General features: G+C 46.7%; 1 protein-coding gene across 1 annotated transcript in view; it reads left to right on the top strand.

The window, feature by feature from the left end:
- Positions 1-1,064: 1,064 nt before the first annotated feature.
- Positions 1,065-21,497, top strand: part of usp43a (ubiquitin specific peptidase 43a) — a 34,070-nt gene continuing 13,637 nt past the window's right edge. The window contains 15 exon segments of the mRNA XM_072682767.1: positions 1,065-1,179; positions 1,182-1,315; positions 1,317-1,380; positions 1,383-1,465; positions 1,467-1,571; positions 1,573-1,651; positions 1,654-1,715; positions 1,718-1,795; positions 1,797-1,805; positions 4,702-4,890; positions 12,436-12,524; positions 15,340-15,432; positions 15,931-16,066; positions 16,227-16,371; positions 20,628-20,790. Of these exon segments, the coding sequence (XP_072538868.1) occupies positions 1,161-1,179; positions 1,182-1,315; positions 1,317-1,380; positions 1,383-1,465; positions 1,467-1,571; positions 1,573-1,651; positions 1,654-1,715; positions 1,718-1,795; positions 1,797-1,805; positions 4,702-4,890; positions 12,436-12,524; positions 15,340-15,432; positions 15,931-16,066; positions 16,227-16,371; positions 20,628-20,790 (1,448 nt within the window). The 5' untranslated portion in view covers positions 1,065-1,160.

Here is a 21,497-nt window from a genome sequence, read left to right on the forward strand (position 1 = left end):
TCTCATAACTCACTCCTGATAATTCACTCCTTATAACTCACTCCTTATAACTCACTCCTCATAACTCACTCCTTATAACTCACTCCTCATAACTCACTCCTGATAATTCACTCCTCATACTCACTCCTGATAATTCACTCCTTATAACTCACTCCTTATAACTCACTCCTCATAACTCACTCCTTATAACTCACTCCTCATAACTCACTCCTTATAACTCAAACACTGCGGCTGAACCTGGACTAAATGAAGTAGCGCTGAATGCAGGATTACAGATCAGTTATTACTGTTATCATATTTCTCTTTTATGCTGAGATGTTTAACTGACATCCTTTACAACATTCATCACCCTCAGCCCTCTGATCCAGGAGGACGACTTCAGCTCTGATCAGTAACTAATAAAGTGCAGAAACCGGACTGTGTGTGGAATTATTACTGCTAGTGATTTAAGATGATGTTTATGATTACAGTTATTACTGCTGTTATGATTGTAAAGTCTGTTTAAAGATTATAGGACTGATTATGCAAATATAGATACATACAATATGCACAACTTCCCTTTTGTGTGTGTGTGTGTGTGTGTGTGCGTGTGTACTAATACTGTAGCCTTAAGTCATAAAGACTACACCTAGCGTTACGGTGTGTGGGTACAGCTGTGCCCCTGGCCTCGTGTGTCAGCAGGTGTTTGTAAACTCACCTGAGCAGGTAAAGTTCCCCTGAGCTCCAGCAGGGGGCGCGTGGATAACACCAACCGGCAGCCAATAGAAACGAAAGTGAGAGGAGAGGAAAGCAGAGAAACACGGCAGTCCAGCGAGCAGGGGGTCAGAGGAGTAGCAGTGTACACACACTCTCCTCGACCAGGGGCAAGAGAACGCGCGGGCACGAGAGAGGGGCAACAGCGCGCGCGAGATCGAAAAAAGGAGAAAATAGCGAGAGTGAGGGAGAGAGAGAGAGAGAGAGAGAGAGAGAGAGAGGTGCTGCTATGCTGGGTTTCTCCACACAGGGTCAGCGCGGACTCTGATGAGGAAGAGAGCGCCCGCCGAACTTCACCTGCTCGCGACAGTGCTGTGCCAGTCACGTGGTCTCTTTGCTCGGCACCTGCCCTCACCTGGCGGTGTCCGCTGGCGCAGGTGAGTCGGGACTCTTGGAGGAGGGGGAACATGGAGGCGAAGGAAAGTCCGGAACCGAGAAGAACTCGAAGCGCGCGAGGCGTAAACCCAAGCGCTCCAAGGAGAAGAAGCGCAGAGCGCGCAGACTGTTCAGAGGCAAGTCCTTCAGGACGGTCAGCAGGTTCATGAGCAGGGTGTTGAAGAGTCTTGGGGGGCTTCGGGACGCAGCTCGGGGACGCGCAGAAGAAGCAGGAGCAGGGAGAGGGAGAGGAGAGGAGGAGGAGGAAGAGGAGGACGACGGAGGGTTTGGAGAAAGCGCCAAGCGCGCGCTGGGACGCGCGAACGAAAACACACTGAAAACGGAGCAGCACGCGCTCCTGCCCCCCCGCGCTGAGCTGGGCGGGAGGAGAGAAGCCCCCCGGGGTGCAGGGGCTGAGGAACCACGGGAACACGTGCTTCATGAAACGCTGTGGTGCAGTGCCTCAGCAACACCGACCTGCTGGCCGGAGCACCTGGCCTGGGCCAGTACAAGAGCGAGCTGAGAGAGGGCCGGCCAGCGTGGACGCGAGGAAGGACGCGGGCCAGAGGGGTCAGCGGGGTCAGGGGGCTCAAGGGAGGTCACGGAGCAACTAGCCCTGCTAGTCAGAGCGCTGTGGACTCACCAGTACACACCACAACTCTCAGTGGGACTTCAAGGTGGGTTCAACTGGACTTTAGAAGTATCTACTATCAAATCATAATGGATACAGAGTAATTCATAATGGATACAAAGTAATTCATAATGGATACAGAGTAATTCATAATGGATACAAAGTAATTTATAATGGATACAGAGTAATTCATAATGGATACAAAGTAATTCATAATGGATACTGAATAAGTTAAAGTAGATAATAATTCATAGTGGATAATTTACAGTAGATAATAATCATAGTGGATAATTCATAGTGGATAATAATTCATAGTGGATAATAATTCATAGTGATAAGTTACAGTAGATAATAATTCATAGTGGATAATAATTCATAGTGGATAATTCATAGTGGATAATAATTCATAGTGGATAAGTTACAGTAGATAATAATCATAGTGGACTCATCACTACATACCGTAACACTCAGTGGACTTGCTGTGTTTTGAGGTGTAGACTGGAGTGTGTAGCAAGTTATCATGAAGCTCATAAACACACCTTTGTACAGGTGGCATTTCCGTGTTTAGTGTGAGTATGCATGTGGGCGGAGTCTCAGACTCAGGTGAGTTACCTGCGCAGAGCTCCCGGAGCTTTGTTATGGCTGTGTTCTTTATATTACTGTCATAAAGCATGACCATATTAAAGCATTACTGTGGTACTGTGAGTTCAAATACAACGAGAGAGAGAGGGAGAGACAGAGGGAGAGAGGGAGGGAGAGAGAGAGAGAGAGGGAGAGACAGAGGGAGAGAGGGAGGGAGAGAGAGAGAGAGGAGAGGAGAGAGAGAGAGAGGGAGAGAGAGAGAGAGAGAGAGAGGGAGGGAGGGTGGCAGTTATGCTCTCTGGACACTGACGGATGGCTGTGGCATCACTGGTGATTGTGAGCATGACAGAGCCAACACTTAGACAGCTGCTCCACTTAGGAGCCTGTGCTGGATTGTATTGAGTTTGAGACACACACACACACACACACACACACACACACATTGAACAGATCAGCGCTGAGTCGTTGGGTCGGGCCGGGTTAAGGAAAGCAGTGCTGTGTGTGTTTCTCTCAGTGCTCCATAAACACGTCTCAGATTTATACACCCATATTGTGCGGCTGAGAGGAAGCTTGCGTGGTGTGTGTGTGTGTGTGTGTGTGTGTGTGTGTGTGTGTGTGTGTGTGTGTGATTCCTCTGCAAGGCGCCAGACTATCTTGGTTTTGCTGACACACACCACCTTGAACACGCTATGTGCTCTACTCCCACACTGTGATCTATCTGTGTATGTGTGTGTGTGTGTGTGTGGTGTGTGCGTGTGTGTGTGTTACACTCCCTCATCCTTCTGTCTGTCCTAGAGGAATGGTTTAGTGACGCTAATGTTGCTAACAGTGAATGAAAGTCAATAGTCAATGAAACAGCATTGTCCACATTCCTGTGAAACGGGAGGCTACTGCTTCCATTCATTGTTAGCAGCATTAGCATAAGCAGCTGAACTTTGCCTTAAAAGCCACATGAGAGCTTTACACTTGTTTAGGTAGGGATGTTCTGATCCGGGTCCAGGCTGTTTGATGGATCAGTATCAGCTGTTTTAATCTTGGTCCAGTTCTCATCCTTTGTTTTACCCCTGTGTTCTAACAGAGCGCCCTCTGCTGTCCTCTAGTTTACGAACTCATCATCTGTAATTGGTGGATTTCTGCGCCCCATCTATGTGAAACTTTCTACCAGATTTTGGAATTAGCATTGCTGTGAGGATTTGATTGCATTCAGTGACAAGAGCATTAATGAGGTCAGGATGTTGGATGATCACTAACCCACATCATCCCCAACTCCCCAACTCATCCCAAATGTTTTATACTGGGGGGCTTCCATACCCCTCTAGCCCACACCTGGCATTAAGCAGCATGGTGCCAATAGGTTCATTTTAATCTGCTCCTTAAGTGACCTAAAGTAGCTAAAGTAACATTCCTTAGAAGGTGCGTCCACAAACATTTGGACAGATTGGAACAGTCAGATTAATGTAGAGTGAAGCGATTTCTCTGGTGCTGGTCTGAGACGTCCTGAGACATGTTTGTTCTGGTACTGGCGAGATGTGAGATGTTCTCTGAATAGGCCGGATGCTTCCTCTGAAACCTCATCCCACAGGAGTCTATTTATAAATGTGAAGCTCCTGAACTTACTTTTGTCTGATAACAACCCAAAGGAGAGGAGGAGAGAGATCTGAAAACGATATGAGACGCATAGAACCTACAGACCTGCTGTGGAAGACCACCCTGTGAGCCACAGGCTCCTGAGACTGAACCCTCTGACCCTGAAACAGGTCAAACACGGTCAGAGCCCCTCCAAGAGCACAGCACTGAGCCATGAGAGGCGGTGTGTTACTGCAATTTCATCATGTGATGTGGAGTCAGTTCCATGAGTCAACTCCACCGCATCTGGGAGTCGACTCTTTGAATCCACTGACTCAACAATTTTTTCATCGAATTCAGCCTGAGGGGCATTATGAGCAGTCAGCAGTTTGAGTTTGTTTAATTACCAGCTGGAAGTCGAGTATTTGTTAGCGATGTTAGCCTCGTATCTCCTGTTGTAAACTAAAGAAGCACACTTAAGACACACTTCATGTCCAAATGTTTGTGGACATCTCTTTTAATAAATGCATTGAACTACTTGAAGCTGCACCCATTGCTGACACAGATTATGCAAATGCACACACACAGCTTATCTAGTCCTTGTACAGATCAGCATGAACCTATTGCTGCCTAATGCCAGGCGTGGGCTAGAAGGGTTTGTGGGGTGATGATCATCCAGCATCCTGACCTTGCTCTGTTCCCTGAATGCAATCAAGTCGCAATCGCAATGGTCTAGTAAGTGACGTAAGTAAGTGTTGGTCCGTAAGTGACGCTCTGTTTGTTCTCATCTGTAGAGCACTGTGTCCAAGCATGGCTCCCAGTTCAAAGGGAATTCCCAGCATGATGCTCTGGAGTTCCTCCTCTGGCTCCTGGACCGAGTGCACGAGGACACCAACCAGGACACAACCAGCACCTCCAACACCACCAGTAACTCCATCAGCAATGGCTCCAGTAACAGCAGCAAAGCCAAGGCCATCAGCAAGGTAAAGATTGTCAGTGTGACGCTGCTGTCGTACCCAAACCTCCTATCTCTCAAACTCACTGTTGACTCCAGGTCGGCATCTCAGTCTATTCGCTGCTACCGGTCACTGGCTCTGTGTTTTTGGTGAAGATCTCGTCTAGGTTTCGTCTAGGTTTCTCAGATGTTTCAGAGGTGAAGTGAAGAGCTCTGATGATCTGGGTCCAGTGGTTTCTGTCGAGTAGTGCACCTACATATCAGTCAGTGAGTGAACAGTCAGTTCTGATGATGAAGATGCTGAAGCAGGGAAAAATGGACAAAAGGGTCAGAACATCTCCAAAACATCAGGCAGGTCTTGTGGAGTGTTCCTCCCGGTATGCACTGGTCAGTTTCTACCAAAAGTGCTCCAAGGAAGGATGACCAAAAGTCATGGGTGCCTAAGGCTCATTGATGCTCATGGAGGTCCCACCTCACACCTGCTGCTAATGTCTTGGTAGACTGCAGCACAGCTTCAGAGTTCTTCTGGAGTCCATGCCTTGGTTGGTCAGGGCTCTTTTGGGGGCGCAAGGTCTTGGGCAGGGGACATACACAGTCTTAGGCAGGTGGTATTAATGTTCTGGCTTAATACCAGAATTAGCCCCGTCTGACCGGGTTTAGTCCAGCAGTGTGTGTAATCAGTCAGGCATGAAAGCGCAGGAATGTGCTGTATTTAAAGAGCAGGAAGTTTCCGAACTTAAATGCACACACACACACACACACACACACACACACAAGCAGTTTGAAACAGCTGGGAAACCTGCTTTACCAGGTTCATGCATTTACACTCACTCAGACACACACTCAGACACACACTCGTACACACACACATACCCACCCACACCTGCTGAACCACACCGGCAGGTTTCCAGCGCAGGACTGAAGTAACCTGAAGCTTCACCCAGATAAAGAGAGAAACACTGGGTTTCAGTTTAATGACTCTGCTGATCCTGCTGATCCACAGTGTAGCCAACCTTAGCCAGAGCTGGCCCAGCGGCTAATGTTATCCAAAGGCTGCTAGCCCTGAGTCACTTCTTCTACAGCCGCTCAGGGCACATCCACAGTACAGCTGTGTAGCGCTGCACTGGCTGCGTGATGGATGATGATTGATGCCGAGTGTTTGGTGGCTAAGGTGTTGCTCACCCGCTCAGAGAGAGACCTTTTGTCTTTCACAGGTTCTGTTTGATGATGAAAAAGGCACACAGGTGCTCAAGCCGAGCAGGGCTAGTTCTGGAGTGGGATTAGTGCCCGTGCCGCTCCGTACCGCCCTGCCTGGTGGGAAAGCTGCATTAGTGTTGATCACATGTTCGGGATATCGGAGCGGAGAAGGCTGCTCCACCTGATCAGCACCGTCCCACACCGGAGGATGAAGAGAGAACATGAAAAAGTGGAACCCAGCCTGCTCTGCTCTGGACTTCCACACCGATGTGATTCAGGGTCACTCTGAAGGTGCTCTGCTCACCTCGCTGTGGTTTAGCCATGATGGGAGCTGGCCTTTCTGCCCTCTGTGCAGTCGGCAGTCAGGAAATCAGCCCGAACTGCTTATTCGGGGTAATTTGGTCTGTGTGTGTGTGAGTGTGTGTGAAGGTGCCCGGCAAGTAGTATTGATGTTGATGGTGTGTGTGTCTGTGTGTTGATTTTATAGTGAAGTGTGGGTGAAGTACTGCTGACTCCTCAGTCATTTAGGACGTTTATTCTGTGTGTGTGTGTGTGTGTGTGTGTGTGTGTGTGTGTGTGTGCGTGTGTTGAGCAGGGTTCATCACTGACTTTTCAGTGCAGACACACACACACACACACACACACAATATGTATCAAATGACTTGCCTTTTGTTTTCAGTTCAGGTTGCTATGCTGTTGCCAAGCAGTTACTATGGTACACCAGGTGGTTGCTTTGCAGTTCGAAGTAGTTGATTTTGTGGTTGCTAGGCAGTTGGTATGCTTTTCTAAGTATTTACTACTATATTACTATGGTATTAATTTACCATCATCAAATAGAATTACAGGTGATTGCCATGGGGTTGCCGGGTCTGCAGGTTCCTCCTCATACACACTGACCAACACACCGCACAATCCGATTAGAGCACAGACAACATGTCTGAAATTCTTTACATTCCACACGAGAGAGAGAGAGAGAGAGAGAGGGAGGGAGAGAGGGAGAGAGAGAGAGAGAGAGAGAGAGAGAGAGGAGAGAGAGAGAGAGAGAGAGAGAGAGAGAGAGAGGGACAGACAGAGAGAGAGAGAGAGAGAGAGAGAGGGAGGGAGAGAGAGAGAGAGAGAGGCAGGTGGGTGGAGGTGAAGACAAAGTGAACAGGTCCTTTCTGACCTTTCTGACATTGCCAGGAAATCACTGTGATGGAAACACACACACACACACACACACACACTCCAGCAGTGCTGCGTACTCAGACAGATTGCTTTTCCACGGCAGATATTCTTCATGTTTGGTTTACCGTCTGATCCGTCTTCTTCCAGCTGATCCAAATTTATGCAGAGAAAAGAAACATTAAAGGGGAGTTACCCAGAACCTCTAAAAGCTCCTCACAGAAAGTTCTTCACCTAATGGTGATGAAGACGCTGCCTGATGCCTGAGACACGGTTCTACCAGAGTTCTGAGAAGAGTTCGGCTCTAGAACCTGCTTTTAAAATCAGATCATTAAAATGGTGGAGGGATACATGCTGCAGGGTGTAGTGCGGCTACAGAAAGTAGTCCCTAAAGAGAACTGCATTAGTTCAGATTCTCTATTCACTATTTTACCTTCATCATCATCATCATCATCATCATCCCATATAAAACTCAGAAGACTCGTGTAGCTGCACTGGTGGGTTTGGATAGATGGGGGATTATACCTCAATACCAATACTGATACTTTTAAAAGTAGATAGATACTTTTAGATAAAAAGATACTTTTTAAATTCTTGTAGCTCCGCCCCCTTCCCTTTCTAAGCAGTCCCGCGAATGTTTGAACACTTTTCATGCTTGAACTCAGGGTGTTGTCACACTGTAACTCTTCACTCTCAGAGCAGCAGACACTGGAGAACTGGAAATGTGAAGAACGCATGCCTTCATTCTCTGTTGTGGTTCCCTGTCGCCGCTCAGTAACGGTTTAACTACAGCTCAGAGCTCCTGCCTGTGTCTCGCTTTACTGAACGGGTCATTATTCTCCAAATCCCCCCAAACAAAGGGCTAAAGTTTCACATTCCCTCAGTATCTGTCAGACCCGTTCCGCCGGGCTGGGGGACAGCAGTCCCATAGGAAAACACTCTCTCTCTTTCTCTCTCTCTTCCCAAACAGCGCCACAGGCCATAGCTTTCTAAGCACAGAGCTGAGAGTCAGACCAGATGAATAATTAAACACCAGAAGAGAGAGAGAGAGCGAGAGAGAGAGAGACAGAGAGAGACCAGCAAATACTCATGTCACAAATGTGTGTCATCAATCAGCTGAGCCAGCAAACTCTATGTGTATGAGCACCTGGGGCCCAGACAGGACTACAGTTATGGATTGGTCACCAGGATAGGATATTTTTTTGGAATGCAAACACGCAATCAGTGTTATTCAGTGTCACATCATCATCCGAACAAACCTGACACTGCCATCCTGTGGTGACGCAAAGCAACAGCAATATTGTAAACAGCTGTGTACAGTAACAATCCCAACTGGCACTGTAACACCCTTCACTATCAGCACTGTAACACCCTTCACTATCAGCACTGTAACACTCTTCACTATCAGCACTGTAACACCCTTCACTATCAGCACCGTAACACCCTTCACTATCAGCACTGTAACACCCTTCACTATCAGCACTGTAACACTCTTCACTATCAGCACCGTAACACCCTTTATTATTAGCCCTGTAACACTCTTCAGTATCAACACTGTAACACCCTTTACTATTAGCCCTGTAACACTCTTCACTATCAGCACTATAACACCCTTCACTATCAGCACTGTAACACCCTTTACTATTAGCCCTGTAACACTCTTCACTATCAGCACTATAACACCCTTCACTATCAGCACTGTAACACCCTTCACTATCAGCACTGTAACACTCTTCACTATCAGCACCGTAACACCCTTTATTATTAGCCCTGTAACACTCTTCAGTATCAACACTGTAACACCCTTTACTATTAGCCCTGTAACACTCTTCACTATCAGCACTGTAACACCCTTCACTATCAGCACTGTAACACCCTTCACTATCAGCACTGTAACACTCTTTTACTAAAGATTTAGTGAAATACTGAAAGTGCTTGAGAGAGAGAGAGGCGGAGAGAGAGAAAGAGAGAGAGAGAGAGAGAGAGAGAGATAGAGAGATAGAGAGGGAGATAGTGGGTTTTTCCTATGACCTGGTCATACCCCGGGGGTTTTAGAGAGTAAGCCGGGGTTGAATGGGCTGAATTACTGGACGCTGTTGGGCTGAAAGAATCAGCGTGAGTCAGCAGTGCTTTACTGCAGGGCTAGCATTTCACCCCCCGCTCCACTCCTCCGCTTACATCCCTCCATCACCCCCTAACACCCAACCCCCTCCTGCTCCTGCTGACCCGCAGTCTTTTTCTCTTGGCTCATAGGGGGCGTTCTCTGAGCCAGAGAGAGGGCTTGTATTGTGGGGTGGATTTTGGAGAGAGCGGAGCGTTGTTAGTTGATAACTCTCAGCTGTGATCGGTCATCAGTTGCTGTGATTCTCTTTTCAGGCCGGGTCCCAACTTCGGCTGTCCGAGTTCTCGAGGTTGATGGTGGGACGTAAACAGAAACATGGAGGCTGTGAAACGGAGCTTGTAGTTCATTAACAATCAGCCCATGTCTGTGTAGTCTCTGTTAGCTCTCAGCTCCTGTGATTTTGAGAGAGAGATGAAGAGAAAGAGAGAGAGAGAGAGACAGAAAATAGAGAGAGAGAGAGAGAGAGACAGAAAATAGAGAGAGAGAGTATAGTAATGTATCCTCTATTCAGTGTTTTCTGAGGTCCAGCTCTAAGTGCCTTTTGACCCATTTCTTCAGCAGGTGAAGCAACGTTCAACTCAGCTCTAGAACAGATCAAGAGATCTGTTTACTCTCTCTCTCTCTCTCTCTATTTATCTCTACAATGTGGAGAGATTGTAGCTCTACATTTAGAGCATTATTAATATTCCCCCTAATGAGAGACTGTAGCTCCGCCCCCTCAGTGTATATCACAATACCTACATTTACAGCATTATTAATATTCCCCCTAATGAGAGACTGTAGCTCCGCCCCCTCAGTGTATATCACAATACCTACATTGACAGCATTATTAATATTCCCCCTAATGAGATACTGTAGCTCCGCCCCCTCAGTGTATATCACAATACCTACATTTAGAGCGTTATTAATATTCACCCTAATGAGAGACTGTAGCTCCGCCCCCTCAGTGTATATCACACTACCTACATTTAGAGCGTTATTAATATTCACCCTAATGAGAGACTGTAGCTCCGCCCCCTCAGTGTATATCACAATACCTACATTTACAGCATTATTAATATTCCCCCTAATGAGAGACTGTAGCTCCGCCCCCTCAGTGTATATCACAATACCTACATTGACAGCATTATTAATATTCCCCCTAATGAGATACTGTAGCTCCGCCCCCTCAGTGTATATCACAATACCTACATTTAGAGCGTTATTAATATTCACCCTAATGAGAGACTGTAGCTCCGCCTCCTCAGTGTATATCACAATACCTACATTTAGAGCGTTATTAATATTCACCCTAATGAGAGACTGTAGCTCCGCCCCCTCAGTGTATATCACACTACCTACATTTAGAGCGTTATTAATATTCACCCTAATGAGAGACTGTAGCTCCGCCCCCTCAGTGTATATCACACTACCTACATAGAGAATTGTGAATTTCCCCACTGCGGGACTAATAAAGGACTATCTTATCTTATCTTATCTTATCTTAGAGGAGTGTAACACCTAAAATACATTCTTCATATATACTCCAGTGTATAAACTATATGTATAGGTTAATAATTTCGTGCTTCAATAAATGTACATTATTTTAAAGTGTGTGTACGTTTAAAATGAATAAAATAATTTATATTGCATAATATTGCAAAATGTATATTTAATAATGCATTTTTGCCTCCCTCCCTCTGTTAGTACCAGTGTTGATGTAGTATATTTTATTCATGTGGAAATGATGTAAACATCCGAGTTAAGTCAACACCCTGGTTTAAACCTGTCTGATCTCCAAAAGTGACAAAGTTGTTCTTTTCTGGAGCGGAGTGGAGCAGAGCAGGGAATCTCCAGACATGGAGTCAGAGCGTAGAAAGTTTATATTTGTCTAAAACTAAGAAAACCAGGCCAAAATATACAAACTCTACAGTCGAAACTCCAAACAGGGCTTCAGAGCTGCTGGCGCTGGTGAATATTTAATGGTTCGGCTGTTTTTGTGTCAGACTCTCGCTCTGCGGGTTTTCTATGAATGGGAGACTGAGACCTTTTAGGGAATAGTAGCTCTATATTTAGCTCCGGAGGAAACTGATAGTTGTGGTCTAAAGTGCAGCTTCTGGAACAACTTTTGTTCCGTATTGTCACGCAAGGCCCTGTCTTCACCTCCTCCTCCTCCTCTTCATCATCATCAACCCCTTTCTCTCACTGCTCCTTTTCTTCAGGCTTTAGCTCATACTGTAGATGTGGTGGGTCAGTCAGGAGTGTGCTGTAGATGTGATGGTCAGTCAGGAGTGTACTGTAGATGTGATGGTGGATCAGGAGTGTACTGTAGATGTGATGGTGGGTCAGTCAGGAGTGTGCTGTAGATGTGATGGTCAGTCAGGAGCGTACTGTAGATGTGGTGGGTCAGTCAGGAGTGTGCTGTAGATGTGATGGTGGGTCAGGAGTGTACTGTAGATGTGATGGTGGGTCAGGAGTGTACTGTAGATGTGATGGTGGGTCAGGAGTGTACTGTAGATGTGATGGTCAGTCAGGAGCGTACTGTAGATGTGGTGGGTCAGTCAGGAGTGTGCTGTAGATGTTATGGTGGGTCAGGAGTGTACTGTAGATGTGATGGTGGGTCAGGAGTGTACTGTAGATGTGATGATGGGTCAGGAGTGTACTGTAGATGTGATGTTTTACTGTAGATGTTATGTGTTTAGGTGGGAAAGCTGGCCTTGCTCAAACATTATAAAGCTGTACTGAAGTAATAGTATGGATTTCACAGACAGTTTAGTGACTGTTACAGCGCCCCCCTCAAGAGTTTTCTTGTGTAGCAGACGTATTCAGACTGACTATTAATGGCATTAATTATTAGCTCACTCAAGCGTAAAGTGAAGTGTGTTAGGTTGTGTCCTGCTTTCCTCTCGGACTGTAACTGAGTGTACTGCTCGAGTGTGTAGACTATATCTTGGTCTCTTGTAAACACATTTGCCCTGTATGAACCTTACTTACACTTACGTTATCAGTCTACAGGACACACACCCTCATTACTCTGTTTGGCTGGAAGGGTGAGAATTTGTAAAACCTAAGCTGTGTGTGTGTGTGTGTGTGTGTGTGTGTGTCCTGCAGGGTCACGTGGAGTCTTCATCTGGTCCAGACCTGCAGCAGGCCAGAACCAGGCACAGCTTCGTCCAGGATCACTTCCAGGCTCAGTACAGGTCAGGGATTTGAGACACACACACACCACCTAGACACCAACACCCTCCATCTGCAGCACATTCAGTAATATGTGTTCAGACCCAGCGCTGTAGCTCAGGCAGTGTGGGCGAAGTTCACTGATGGAGATTGGCTGGAACTCCTGAACATACACCGGATATGAATAATATATGAAGTCGCATACAGTATTTACACCAATCAGCCACAACATTAAAACCTGCCAAATATAGTGTAGTTCCCCCTCAGGCCACCAAAACAGCTCTGACCAATCAAGGACACCTCTGAAGGGGTCACCTATGATGTCTGTCACCAAGACTAATGTTAGCAGCAGATCCTCTTGTGACCAGTGACTTTAAGTTCTAGTTGAGAGGTGGGACCTCTGCGAGCATCAGTGAGCCTTGAGTGCCCATGGTCCTTCCTTGGAGTTCTTTTGGTAGGTACTGACCCCTGCACACCGGGAAGAACACTCCACAAGACTTGCCTGATGTTCTGGAGATGTTCTGACCCAGTCATTGTCTAAAACACCACAGTTTGGTTCTTGTCAAAGTGTCTCAGATTCTTACGCTTGAACTGACTGTTCACCTGCTGCCTAATAGATCCACCCCTTCACAGGCGCCCCTGGAGCCAGATCATCAGTGTTATTCTTCTGCTCCAGCTGTCAGTGATTTTAATGTTCTGGCTATTAACAATAATTTATGAATACACTTCCCAAATTAGATTGGGACAGGATGGTGACCGTACTGGTCCTTCTGGCATCATCCTTACAGAGGCCTGTGGCTGCAGCGTTAGTGTGTGTGTTGGGTCATTAGGAAGTGTTCAGCTACTGTCATAATAGCTGCGTATAATACCAGCATATTTACCACCTTATTTCATTTCACACAGGGATTTCAGTGTGACTGTTTGCGGCTGAAGGGTAGCGTAGATCACTGTGGGAGTCAGTAGGTTTAATACGACCACAGCAGACGGGTTTATTTATAACCCTAATCATGATTATAGCAACTCCATCAACATGCCAGAAAATAACTGTCAGTCTGTGTAAATAGGATTAAACGTGTTTCTTCAGCCTGATGAGCTTATCCAACAGCTGTGTGTGTGTGTGTGTGTGTGGTGAGAGCGTTGTCCTTCAACAGATGTGCTGCAGAAACATTTGTTTTGATAAAGAGTTTTGCACAGTCTTACATCAGATTTTTATAAAATGATTTGTTAGACCACCTTGTGGACTCACACACTGGCCATTTTATTAGAAACACCCACATTGTACTTCCACTTACTGGCCATTTTATTAGAAACACCCATATTATACTTCCACTTAATGGACACTTTATTAGAAACACCCATATCGTATTTCCACTTACTGGACACTTTATTAGAAACACCCATATCGTATTTCCACTTACTGGACACTTTATTAGAAACACCGTCCCCGTTGCTTCCACTTGCTGGCCACTTTATTAGAGACACCACACATTACTGGCCACACATTGCGATGGCGATGCTGAAACGATATGTTGTGTAGCCCTAGTTTGTCCACATACTTTTGCCACTTTTGCCGTATTTGCACCCTCAATCTATCCTCTTTTCCTCCTTTTCTTTTTTATCACTTTCTTTATTCCTGTTCTTTTGGTTCCTCTGCTGAAATATTCAGACAGAAACGGCTTCATGACTCCACCTGTGTAAATATTAAAGCATCCCCATCAGCATCGCTCTCTACCTCTACCTCTCTCTCTCAGTCTCTCTCTCTCTCTCACCTGGACTGCAGGTGTGTTAGTGGTTCTGCACTAAATGCATTTTCACTGTCCTACTGATCAATAATGAAGAACAGCTTTAGAGAGAGCGAGAGCGAGAGAGAGATGGTGGGAGAGAGCTCCTGGGTGAGGTTGTGTGTGGTAGAGTTGGCTGGCTGGCTGACGGTGAATTTATATCATTTATATAATCTCACATTTTATTCAGTTTGGTAGAGACGTGGCTCTGATCCAGCAGGAGGCTCTGAGTTAGAGCTCTGAGGTGAAGGACAGCAGTGCTGCTGTTGTTCAGTGAGTAGCTGCAGTGAAGGAACAGCAGTTAATGAGGGAAAAGGATCCAGTGAGGGAATAACAGTCTGTGAGGGAACAGCAGTCTGTGAGGGAACAGCAGTCAGTGGAGGAACAGCAGTCTGTGGAGGAACAGCAGTCTGTGAGGGAACAGCAGTCTGTGAGGGAACAGCAGTCAGTGGAGGAACAGCAGTCTGTGAGGGAACAGCAGTCAGTGGAGGAACAGCAGTCAGTGAGGGAACAGCAGTCAGTGGAGGAACAGCAGTCAGTGGAGGAACAGCAGTCAGTGAGGGAACAGCAGTCAGTGGAGGAACAGCAGTCAGTGAGGGAACAGCAGTCTGTGGAGGAACAGCAGTCTGTGGAGGAACAGCAGTCAGTGAGGGAACAGCAGTCAGTGGAGGAACAGCAGTCAGTGAGGGAACAGCAGTCAGTGGAGGAACAGCAGTCAGTGAGGGAACAGCAGTCAGTGAGGGAACAGCAGTCAGTGAGGGAACAGCAGTCAGTGAGGGAACAGCAGTCTGTGGAGGAACAGCAGTCAGTGAGGGAACAGCAGTCAGTGAGGGAACAGCAGTCAGTGGAGGAACAGCAGTCAGTGAGGGAACAGCAGTCAGTGAGGGAACAGCAGTCAGTGAGGGAACAGCAGTCAGGCTGATGTGGATTATGTTGGCCTTTAAAGCAGCACTCTGTTAACTCTGGAGTTAGTGATGAACTGACTCTCTGAACCTGTTAGTGAGATCAGTGTGTGGTTTGTTGTTGATGTTGTTGTTGTTGTTGTTGTTGTTTTCAGGTCGTCTCTGACCTGCCCACACTGCCTTAAACAGAGCAACACCTTCGACCCCTTCCTCTGCATTTCCCTCCCCATACCGCTCCGACAGACCAGGTAGGACTGTGTGTGTGTGTGTGTGTGTGTGTGTATGTGTGCGTGCTCAACAAGCATAATTTAAGCTACCGACTTACTTCAATCCATGTTCTAGATAACGTCCTACATGCTGTACCTCCTCTAAACCGTGTCTCCATCTCCACTGTCTCCAGTCTCCAGCAGTTAGTCTCCCTGTGCTGATATCGGCCCATTTCTGTTTTCCCCCAGAAATCAGTTTTTAACCCTTAATCTGTAATCGTGAGAAGGCGGGGCTACACTTAGGAATGAAGTGATTGACAGTCTTGGCTGGGTGAGGGCGCTCCTCTGCAGGACCTGCATGGCGTCCTCTCTGTTCAGTACATGGAGGAGCTGAGCTGCACTTTTACTGCTGGAGCGTCCATGTTAGCTACATTAGCCTCAGAAGCTGTACTTCTGAAGGACAGTGGGAGTGGTGGTTTGATTTTCCTCCAAACTATGGCTTTAGTGTGTGTGTGTGTGTGTGTGTGTGTGTGTGTTTAGGGCTCTGAACATAACCCTGGTGTTCAGCAGTAAGTCTCAACGGTTTGTTCGGGTGGGTCTGGCTGTGCCTCTGCTGGGATCAGTCCACACACTCAGAGTAATGCTCGCCCAGGAGGGCAGCACCAGCCCAGAGCAGGTAACACACACACACACACACACACATACACGCACACACACCCTAAAACATGTTCATTTACATAATTTCAAAATGGCCCGGTGCTCCTACTTACTGGCCACTAGTTAGAAACACCAGATCAGTCTCTCTCTCTCTCTCTCTCTCTCTTTCTTTCCCCCAGGTGATTTTGGTGGAGCTGTATTCTAACGGGTTCCAGCGTTCCTTCTCCGATGATGACGACATGACCAGCATCTCCGAAAGTGATGTCATCTACGCCTTCCAGGCTCCACCCTCTTTCTCCAGAGGCAGCTCCTCACGATGCTCAGGTAACCCAAACCGCTGCTCACCTGGTTCTTTTGTCCCTTCTGATGTGACTTTAGCTCCAGGTTGGTTGAGCTGAGGGAGCCCAGTTTGTTTTTGAGGGAGTGGACGATGAAGAACAGAGCTGTCCCGGTCATGAGGACTGGTTCCCGTAGCAACCCGTAATTTCATAACTAGCAGAGTCTGGAGGTGATGAGCTGCTGTCCTGCATCAGCAACACATTCTCCTGAAGTCGGCGTCAGGTTTTACTGTTGGGGTGTAAATATAAACGGTCAACACTGTGATGTAACTGTGATGGGTTGGAATTGGCCTGTTTTCCAGCTCTGTTTGGGTTCTGCTGGATGTTCTTTTGGAGGAGGAACAGCAGTGTTTGAGGTTCACCAACACAGAGAAACAATCTATAGCCCCTTTAAAGGAAAATGAGAGACCATTAGCACATTTGTGTTCATCGATATGGAAACGTGAACAGTACTGTTAAACGGCTTCCAGTCGTGTTGTAATCAAAGGCTGAGGCTACTGCCCTTTTCTAAACACACCCATAACACACCGAACACACTGACCAGAGTTCCCACTCCATCCAGTTTAAGCTTGGTCAACTCCAGCTGAAAAACGGCGAGCGCTCTGTAAAACGATGCAGGTGGACGGTCGACAACACTGCCATTTAGAGCGTCAGAGACGTGACGGCGCAGCGACTGTGAGAAAGGTCTATCCAAACTGTCTCATTTTATAGATCAGATTACGCAGCTTTGCTGAAGGCCGCTCTGAGTACGTACCGGGGGTCACTTTACGTTGGTACACACAGCCGACCCTCCGAGTTCTAGTGTAGTTAGTTTAGGGGGACAGTGGGGAGACTGTACAGTGTTTTCAGGAGCATTTGTACGTTATACTACACAGCACACAACTCTAAGCTCCAGTGTACACTCAATACACAAACAACCCCTCTCTCTCTCTCTCTCTCTCTGTGACTACAGAAGGAGGGTTAATTATGTATAAAGTGCTCACAGGGGTTATGAAATATTAAAGCAGTTGATGGATCCTGATCTGTGACCGTGAAAGATCTGTATTATTTCACAGTGAAAATACTGATCCAGGGTGGAGTAGCCGGACATGCTGGTGTGTGCCGATGGCTTGTATTTGCAGTGTATAAGCAGTGGTTATGACCGTGCCTTCCTGCCTATTCATGCCTGCTGTAGTTCCCTGAGCCCTAAACATACTGTCATCTACACAGTTATCCGTCCAAAAAGTTAACACTCTCTGGAGCAGATCAACATGAACCTAGAGGGGGTATAAAGCCCCCCAGCATTGAGGAGCTGTGGAGCAGTGGAAGAACTGTGTTCTCTGGAATGATGGTGGAGGAGCTCCATCCAGTACTTTTAGGATGAGTTGGGGATGATGAGGTGGGGTGGTGATCATCATCCAACATCCTGACCTCACTAATGCTCTCGTCACTGAATGTAATCAAATCAAATACTCACAGCAATGTTCCCCCAGAATCTAGTAGAAAGTCTTCTTCTCTGGACAGTAGAGACAGTTACTCCAACAGAAGCAGGATCAGCTCTTTAATAGCCTTGATTTCAGAAGAAGCAGTGAATAAGCAGGTGTCCCAATACTTTTGGCTATATATTATAGCTATTATGGCTGGTTGAAGCCTAAACTGTGTCCATACTTCAGCCCATGTTCTAAATGAGGGACTGCATGAGCAAGGCTATTACAGATAGTAGTTGGAACCGTCGATGGTTCCGGGCTGAGGTACGCCAGCTGCTCGCTGTGTGCTAGAATCTGTGGCTGAGTCTCAGAGGGCTCCTAACTCATCAGTCATAGCAGCTTCTGCTCTCAGATAGTGTTTCATAGAGCTAATAGAAAGCATTTATCATTAGCTCTGTGTTCTCATTCTGAAAATAATGGAATTATTGACTGTAATAAACACATTTAGATGAAGCGCATCTTGTCCACTCTCATATAAACACACTGCACTGCTCTTAAACCCAAACACCTTTCTTGAGCGAATCAGATTCATCATGACCAACGACATAAAGTAACGTGATGACCTGTGATCAAGCTGACCTGTCTGTCTGTACACTCAGCAGAGTGTTGGCTCAAATCCTCTGCATTAGCAGCCGGACTCACTATTTTACATTCATAGAAGGAGCCTCAACCACCTTCTTTAACTGTACAGAGATCCCTGGAGTGAGTGTCCCATTGGGTCCTGTAAGTGGTCACTTTGATCCTTTGAAGTTTCAGCCATGAGGTGATACAATCACCCCCTAAGACAATGACCATCAACCCCCTTAATGTTGATAAGTACCTTCACCTTCATCCCCCACTTACCCATCAAAGTCCTCCTCCTCATCTCAGTGTACTTAAACCCTGACTGTCTATGACTGGATCGGACTGGGCTGGGTCGGACTGGACCAGACTGACCGTGATTAGCTAAGCTGTCCGTGTGTATGATTTTCTGTCTGCACGTGAATAAACCCCAGCACTCAAGATCCAGTCTCCTGACTTCTGAATCTGACTCCTGTATGCTGAATTTCTACCAAACCCATAATAAAAAAATAGAAATAGTAAAAAATACCATGAAAAATCTGATGGACTTATAGCTCTGTAATGTTTAAGAACTAATCTGGGCTGGTTCTTGTCCTCTGTCAGTTGCTTGTCTTCTTTGTTACCAGTACAAATACAATAATAATAATAATAATAATAATACTGGAGTAATGTGATTAATGTAATTGTGACCCGCTACTCAGTAAAGTGAGTAAAGTGATTGATCCTGACTATATAAAGAAATGTTATTAATAATGTCTACACAAATTACCATTATTAATAATTATTAAATATTTGAGTCGCTTGACAGTCCTAGTAATTATCCAGCACAGTCAGTTCTGACCCGGCCTGACTGGACTCAGACTTGCAGTTTGCACCCTGCCGGCTGGTGGGGTATTAGCTTCCACGGCTGTTAGCTACATTAGCCTTGTAGCTCATAAAGAAGCAGACCTGGCTGATCCATTCTGTTCAAACAGTTGATTTGAAGCCAAGCTGCTCATCCAGGGCAGTAGCTGCAGCCCCTCTATGACGGCTGGCCTCTGTCTGAAACCTGCTGCCTCCGCCCGTCTGCGGCCCAGTGGCATGCTGGGTATGTTATTGATGGAGGCTCAGGTAAACTGCTGCATCACTCTGTCAGGACGTTCACACCTGCAGTGGCTGCTGGCTTTCTGACTGTGGGGTCAAGCCTGTAGTTCAGTTCTGAATGAGTTTTACTGCATTTATGGGGACTCGGACCTGTTAGCCTTGCCAACAGTAGGGCACCCGTGGACATGCGGGGAACTGGTGTGTGTGTGTGTGTGTGTGTGTGTGTGTGTGTGTGTGTGTGTGTTTTGCTGCACTTCTTGGGCCTGCTTACCCTATTAGCCCATTAGCCCAGCCAGTAATAGGGGGACCTGTGGACCGTTGGGGACCTGTTGTGTGTGTGTACATCTGTGTGAGAGAGCAATAGGTCTTTTTATTCTGTACGCATACAAACACACACACACACACACACACACACACACACACATACCCACACACACCAAGCTGATACCTAGGTAGTGTACTATTTTAAGAACACACTTACACACTCTCCCAGACATGCGCACACAGTCTCACGTTCATTGTGTGTGTGTGTGTGTGTGTGTGTGATGTATTGCTCTGTCAGTTATTAATCTCTCAGCAGGACCAAACGGCCACCTTTGCCTGGAATCTGAGATCATCACTCGGTATCGGTTGCCAAGGAAACACACACTGCCCCTCTGTGTCCCTCTCTTTCTCACAGACAAACCAAACACACACACACACACACACACACACACACCAGCAGCAGAATGTCAGACAGTCTGGGGCTTTGGAGCATCGATTCACCTAAAACTGTGTCACAGAGTTCATTTCCTCTCTCCTCTTTGTTTTACTCATTTCTAAGATATTAATAAACAGAAATTAATAAACATTGTTACAAATAAGAGCACAAACACAGGTGTCGTCACACTACGAAGAACATCACCTAACTTGATATCCTACAGCTCACTGGGGAAAAACACAGCGCATCCAACAAGAACCAACACAGAAAGCTACATTCTGATGAATGTGAATGGGCGGGGCTAAACTGCTACTGGCTAAATGGGTGGGGTTACAGTGCAGTAGACTGAACAGTAGCTCATGCATCCACCTATTCTCTGTGCTGTGACAGCTCCCTCTAATCATGGCATCCCCCGGTTTTCGTGTCTTTCAGGGCTCCATCACTCTCTTCCCGCCTCCCCATACAACTCTGGACCTGAAGGTCAAAGGTCACTGGCCGCAGGCACTATATCATCAGAGTTTCTGAACCAGGGCACTTCCTCCAAAATCCTCCTCCTCATCTGTAACACGACGGGGAGCGGACAGCAGGCAGCCAGGTCACTGTTTACAGTGTTATACACTCATACACTCAAATACAGGGGTAGTTCAGGCATGATCCAATGCCCACACCAATCTCAAAGTAATGACCAGAGGGTAATCTCTGGAGTAGGTAATGACCAGAGGGTAATCTCTGGAGTAGGTAATGACCAGAGGGTAATCTCTGGAATAGGTAATGACCAGAGGGTAATCTCTGGAGTAGGTAATGACCAGAGGGTAATCTCTGGAGTAGGTAATGACCGGAGGGTAATCTCTGGAGTAGGTAATGACCGGAGGGTAATCTCTGGAATAGGTAATGACCGGAGGGTAATCTCTGGAATAGGTAATGACCGGAGGGTAATCTCTGGAATAGGTAATGACCAGAGGGTAATCTCTGGAGTAGGTAATAACCGGAGGGTAATCTCTGGAATAGGTAATGACCGGAGGGTAATCTCTGGAATAGGTAATGACCGGAGGGTAATCTCTGGAGTAGGTAATGACCAGAGGGTAATCTCTGGAGTAGGTAATGACCAGAGGGTAATCTCTGGAATAGGTAATGACCGGAGGGTAATCTCTGGAATAGGTAATGACCGGAGGGTAATCTCTGGAGTAGGTAATGACCAGAGGGTAATCTCTGGAGTAGGTAATGACCAGAGGGTAATCTCTGGAATAGGTAATGACCGGAGGGTAATCTCTGGAGTAGGTAATGACCAGAGGGTAATCTCTG

Source organism: Salminus brasiliensis, chromosome 7 (assembly GCF_030463535.1).
Source record: "Salminus brasiliensis chromosome 7, fSalBra1.hap2, whole genome shotgun sequence".
Taxonomy (NCBI): Eukaryota; Metazoa; Chordata; class Actinopteri; order Characiformes; family Bryconidae; genus Salminus; species Salminus brasiliensis.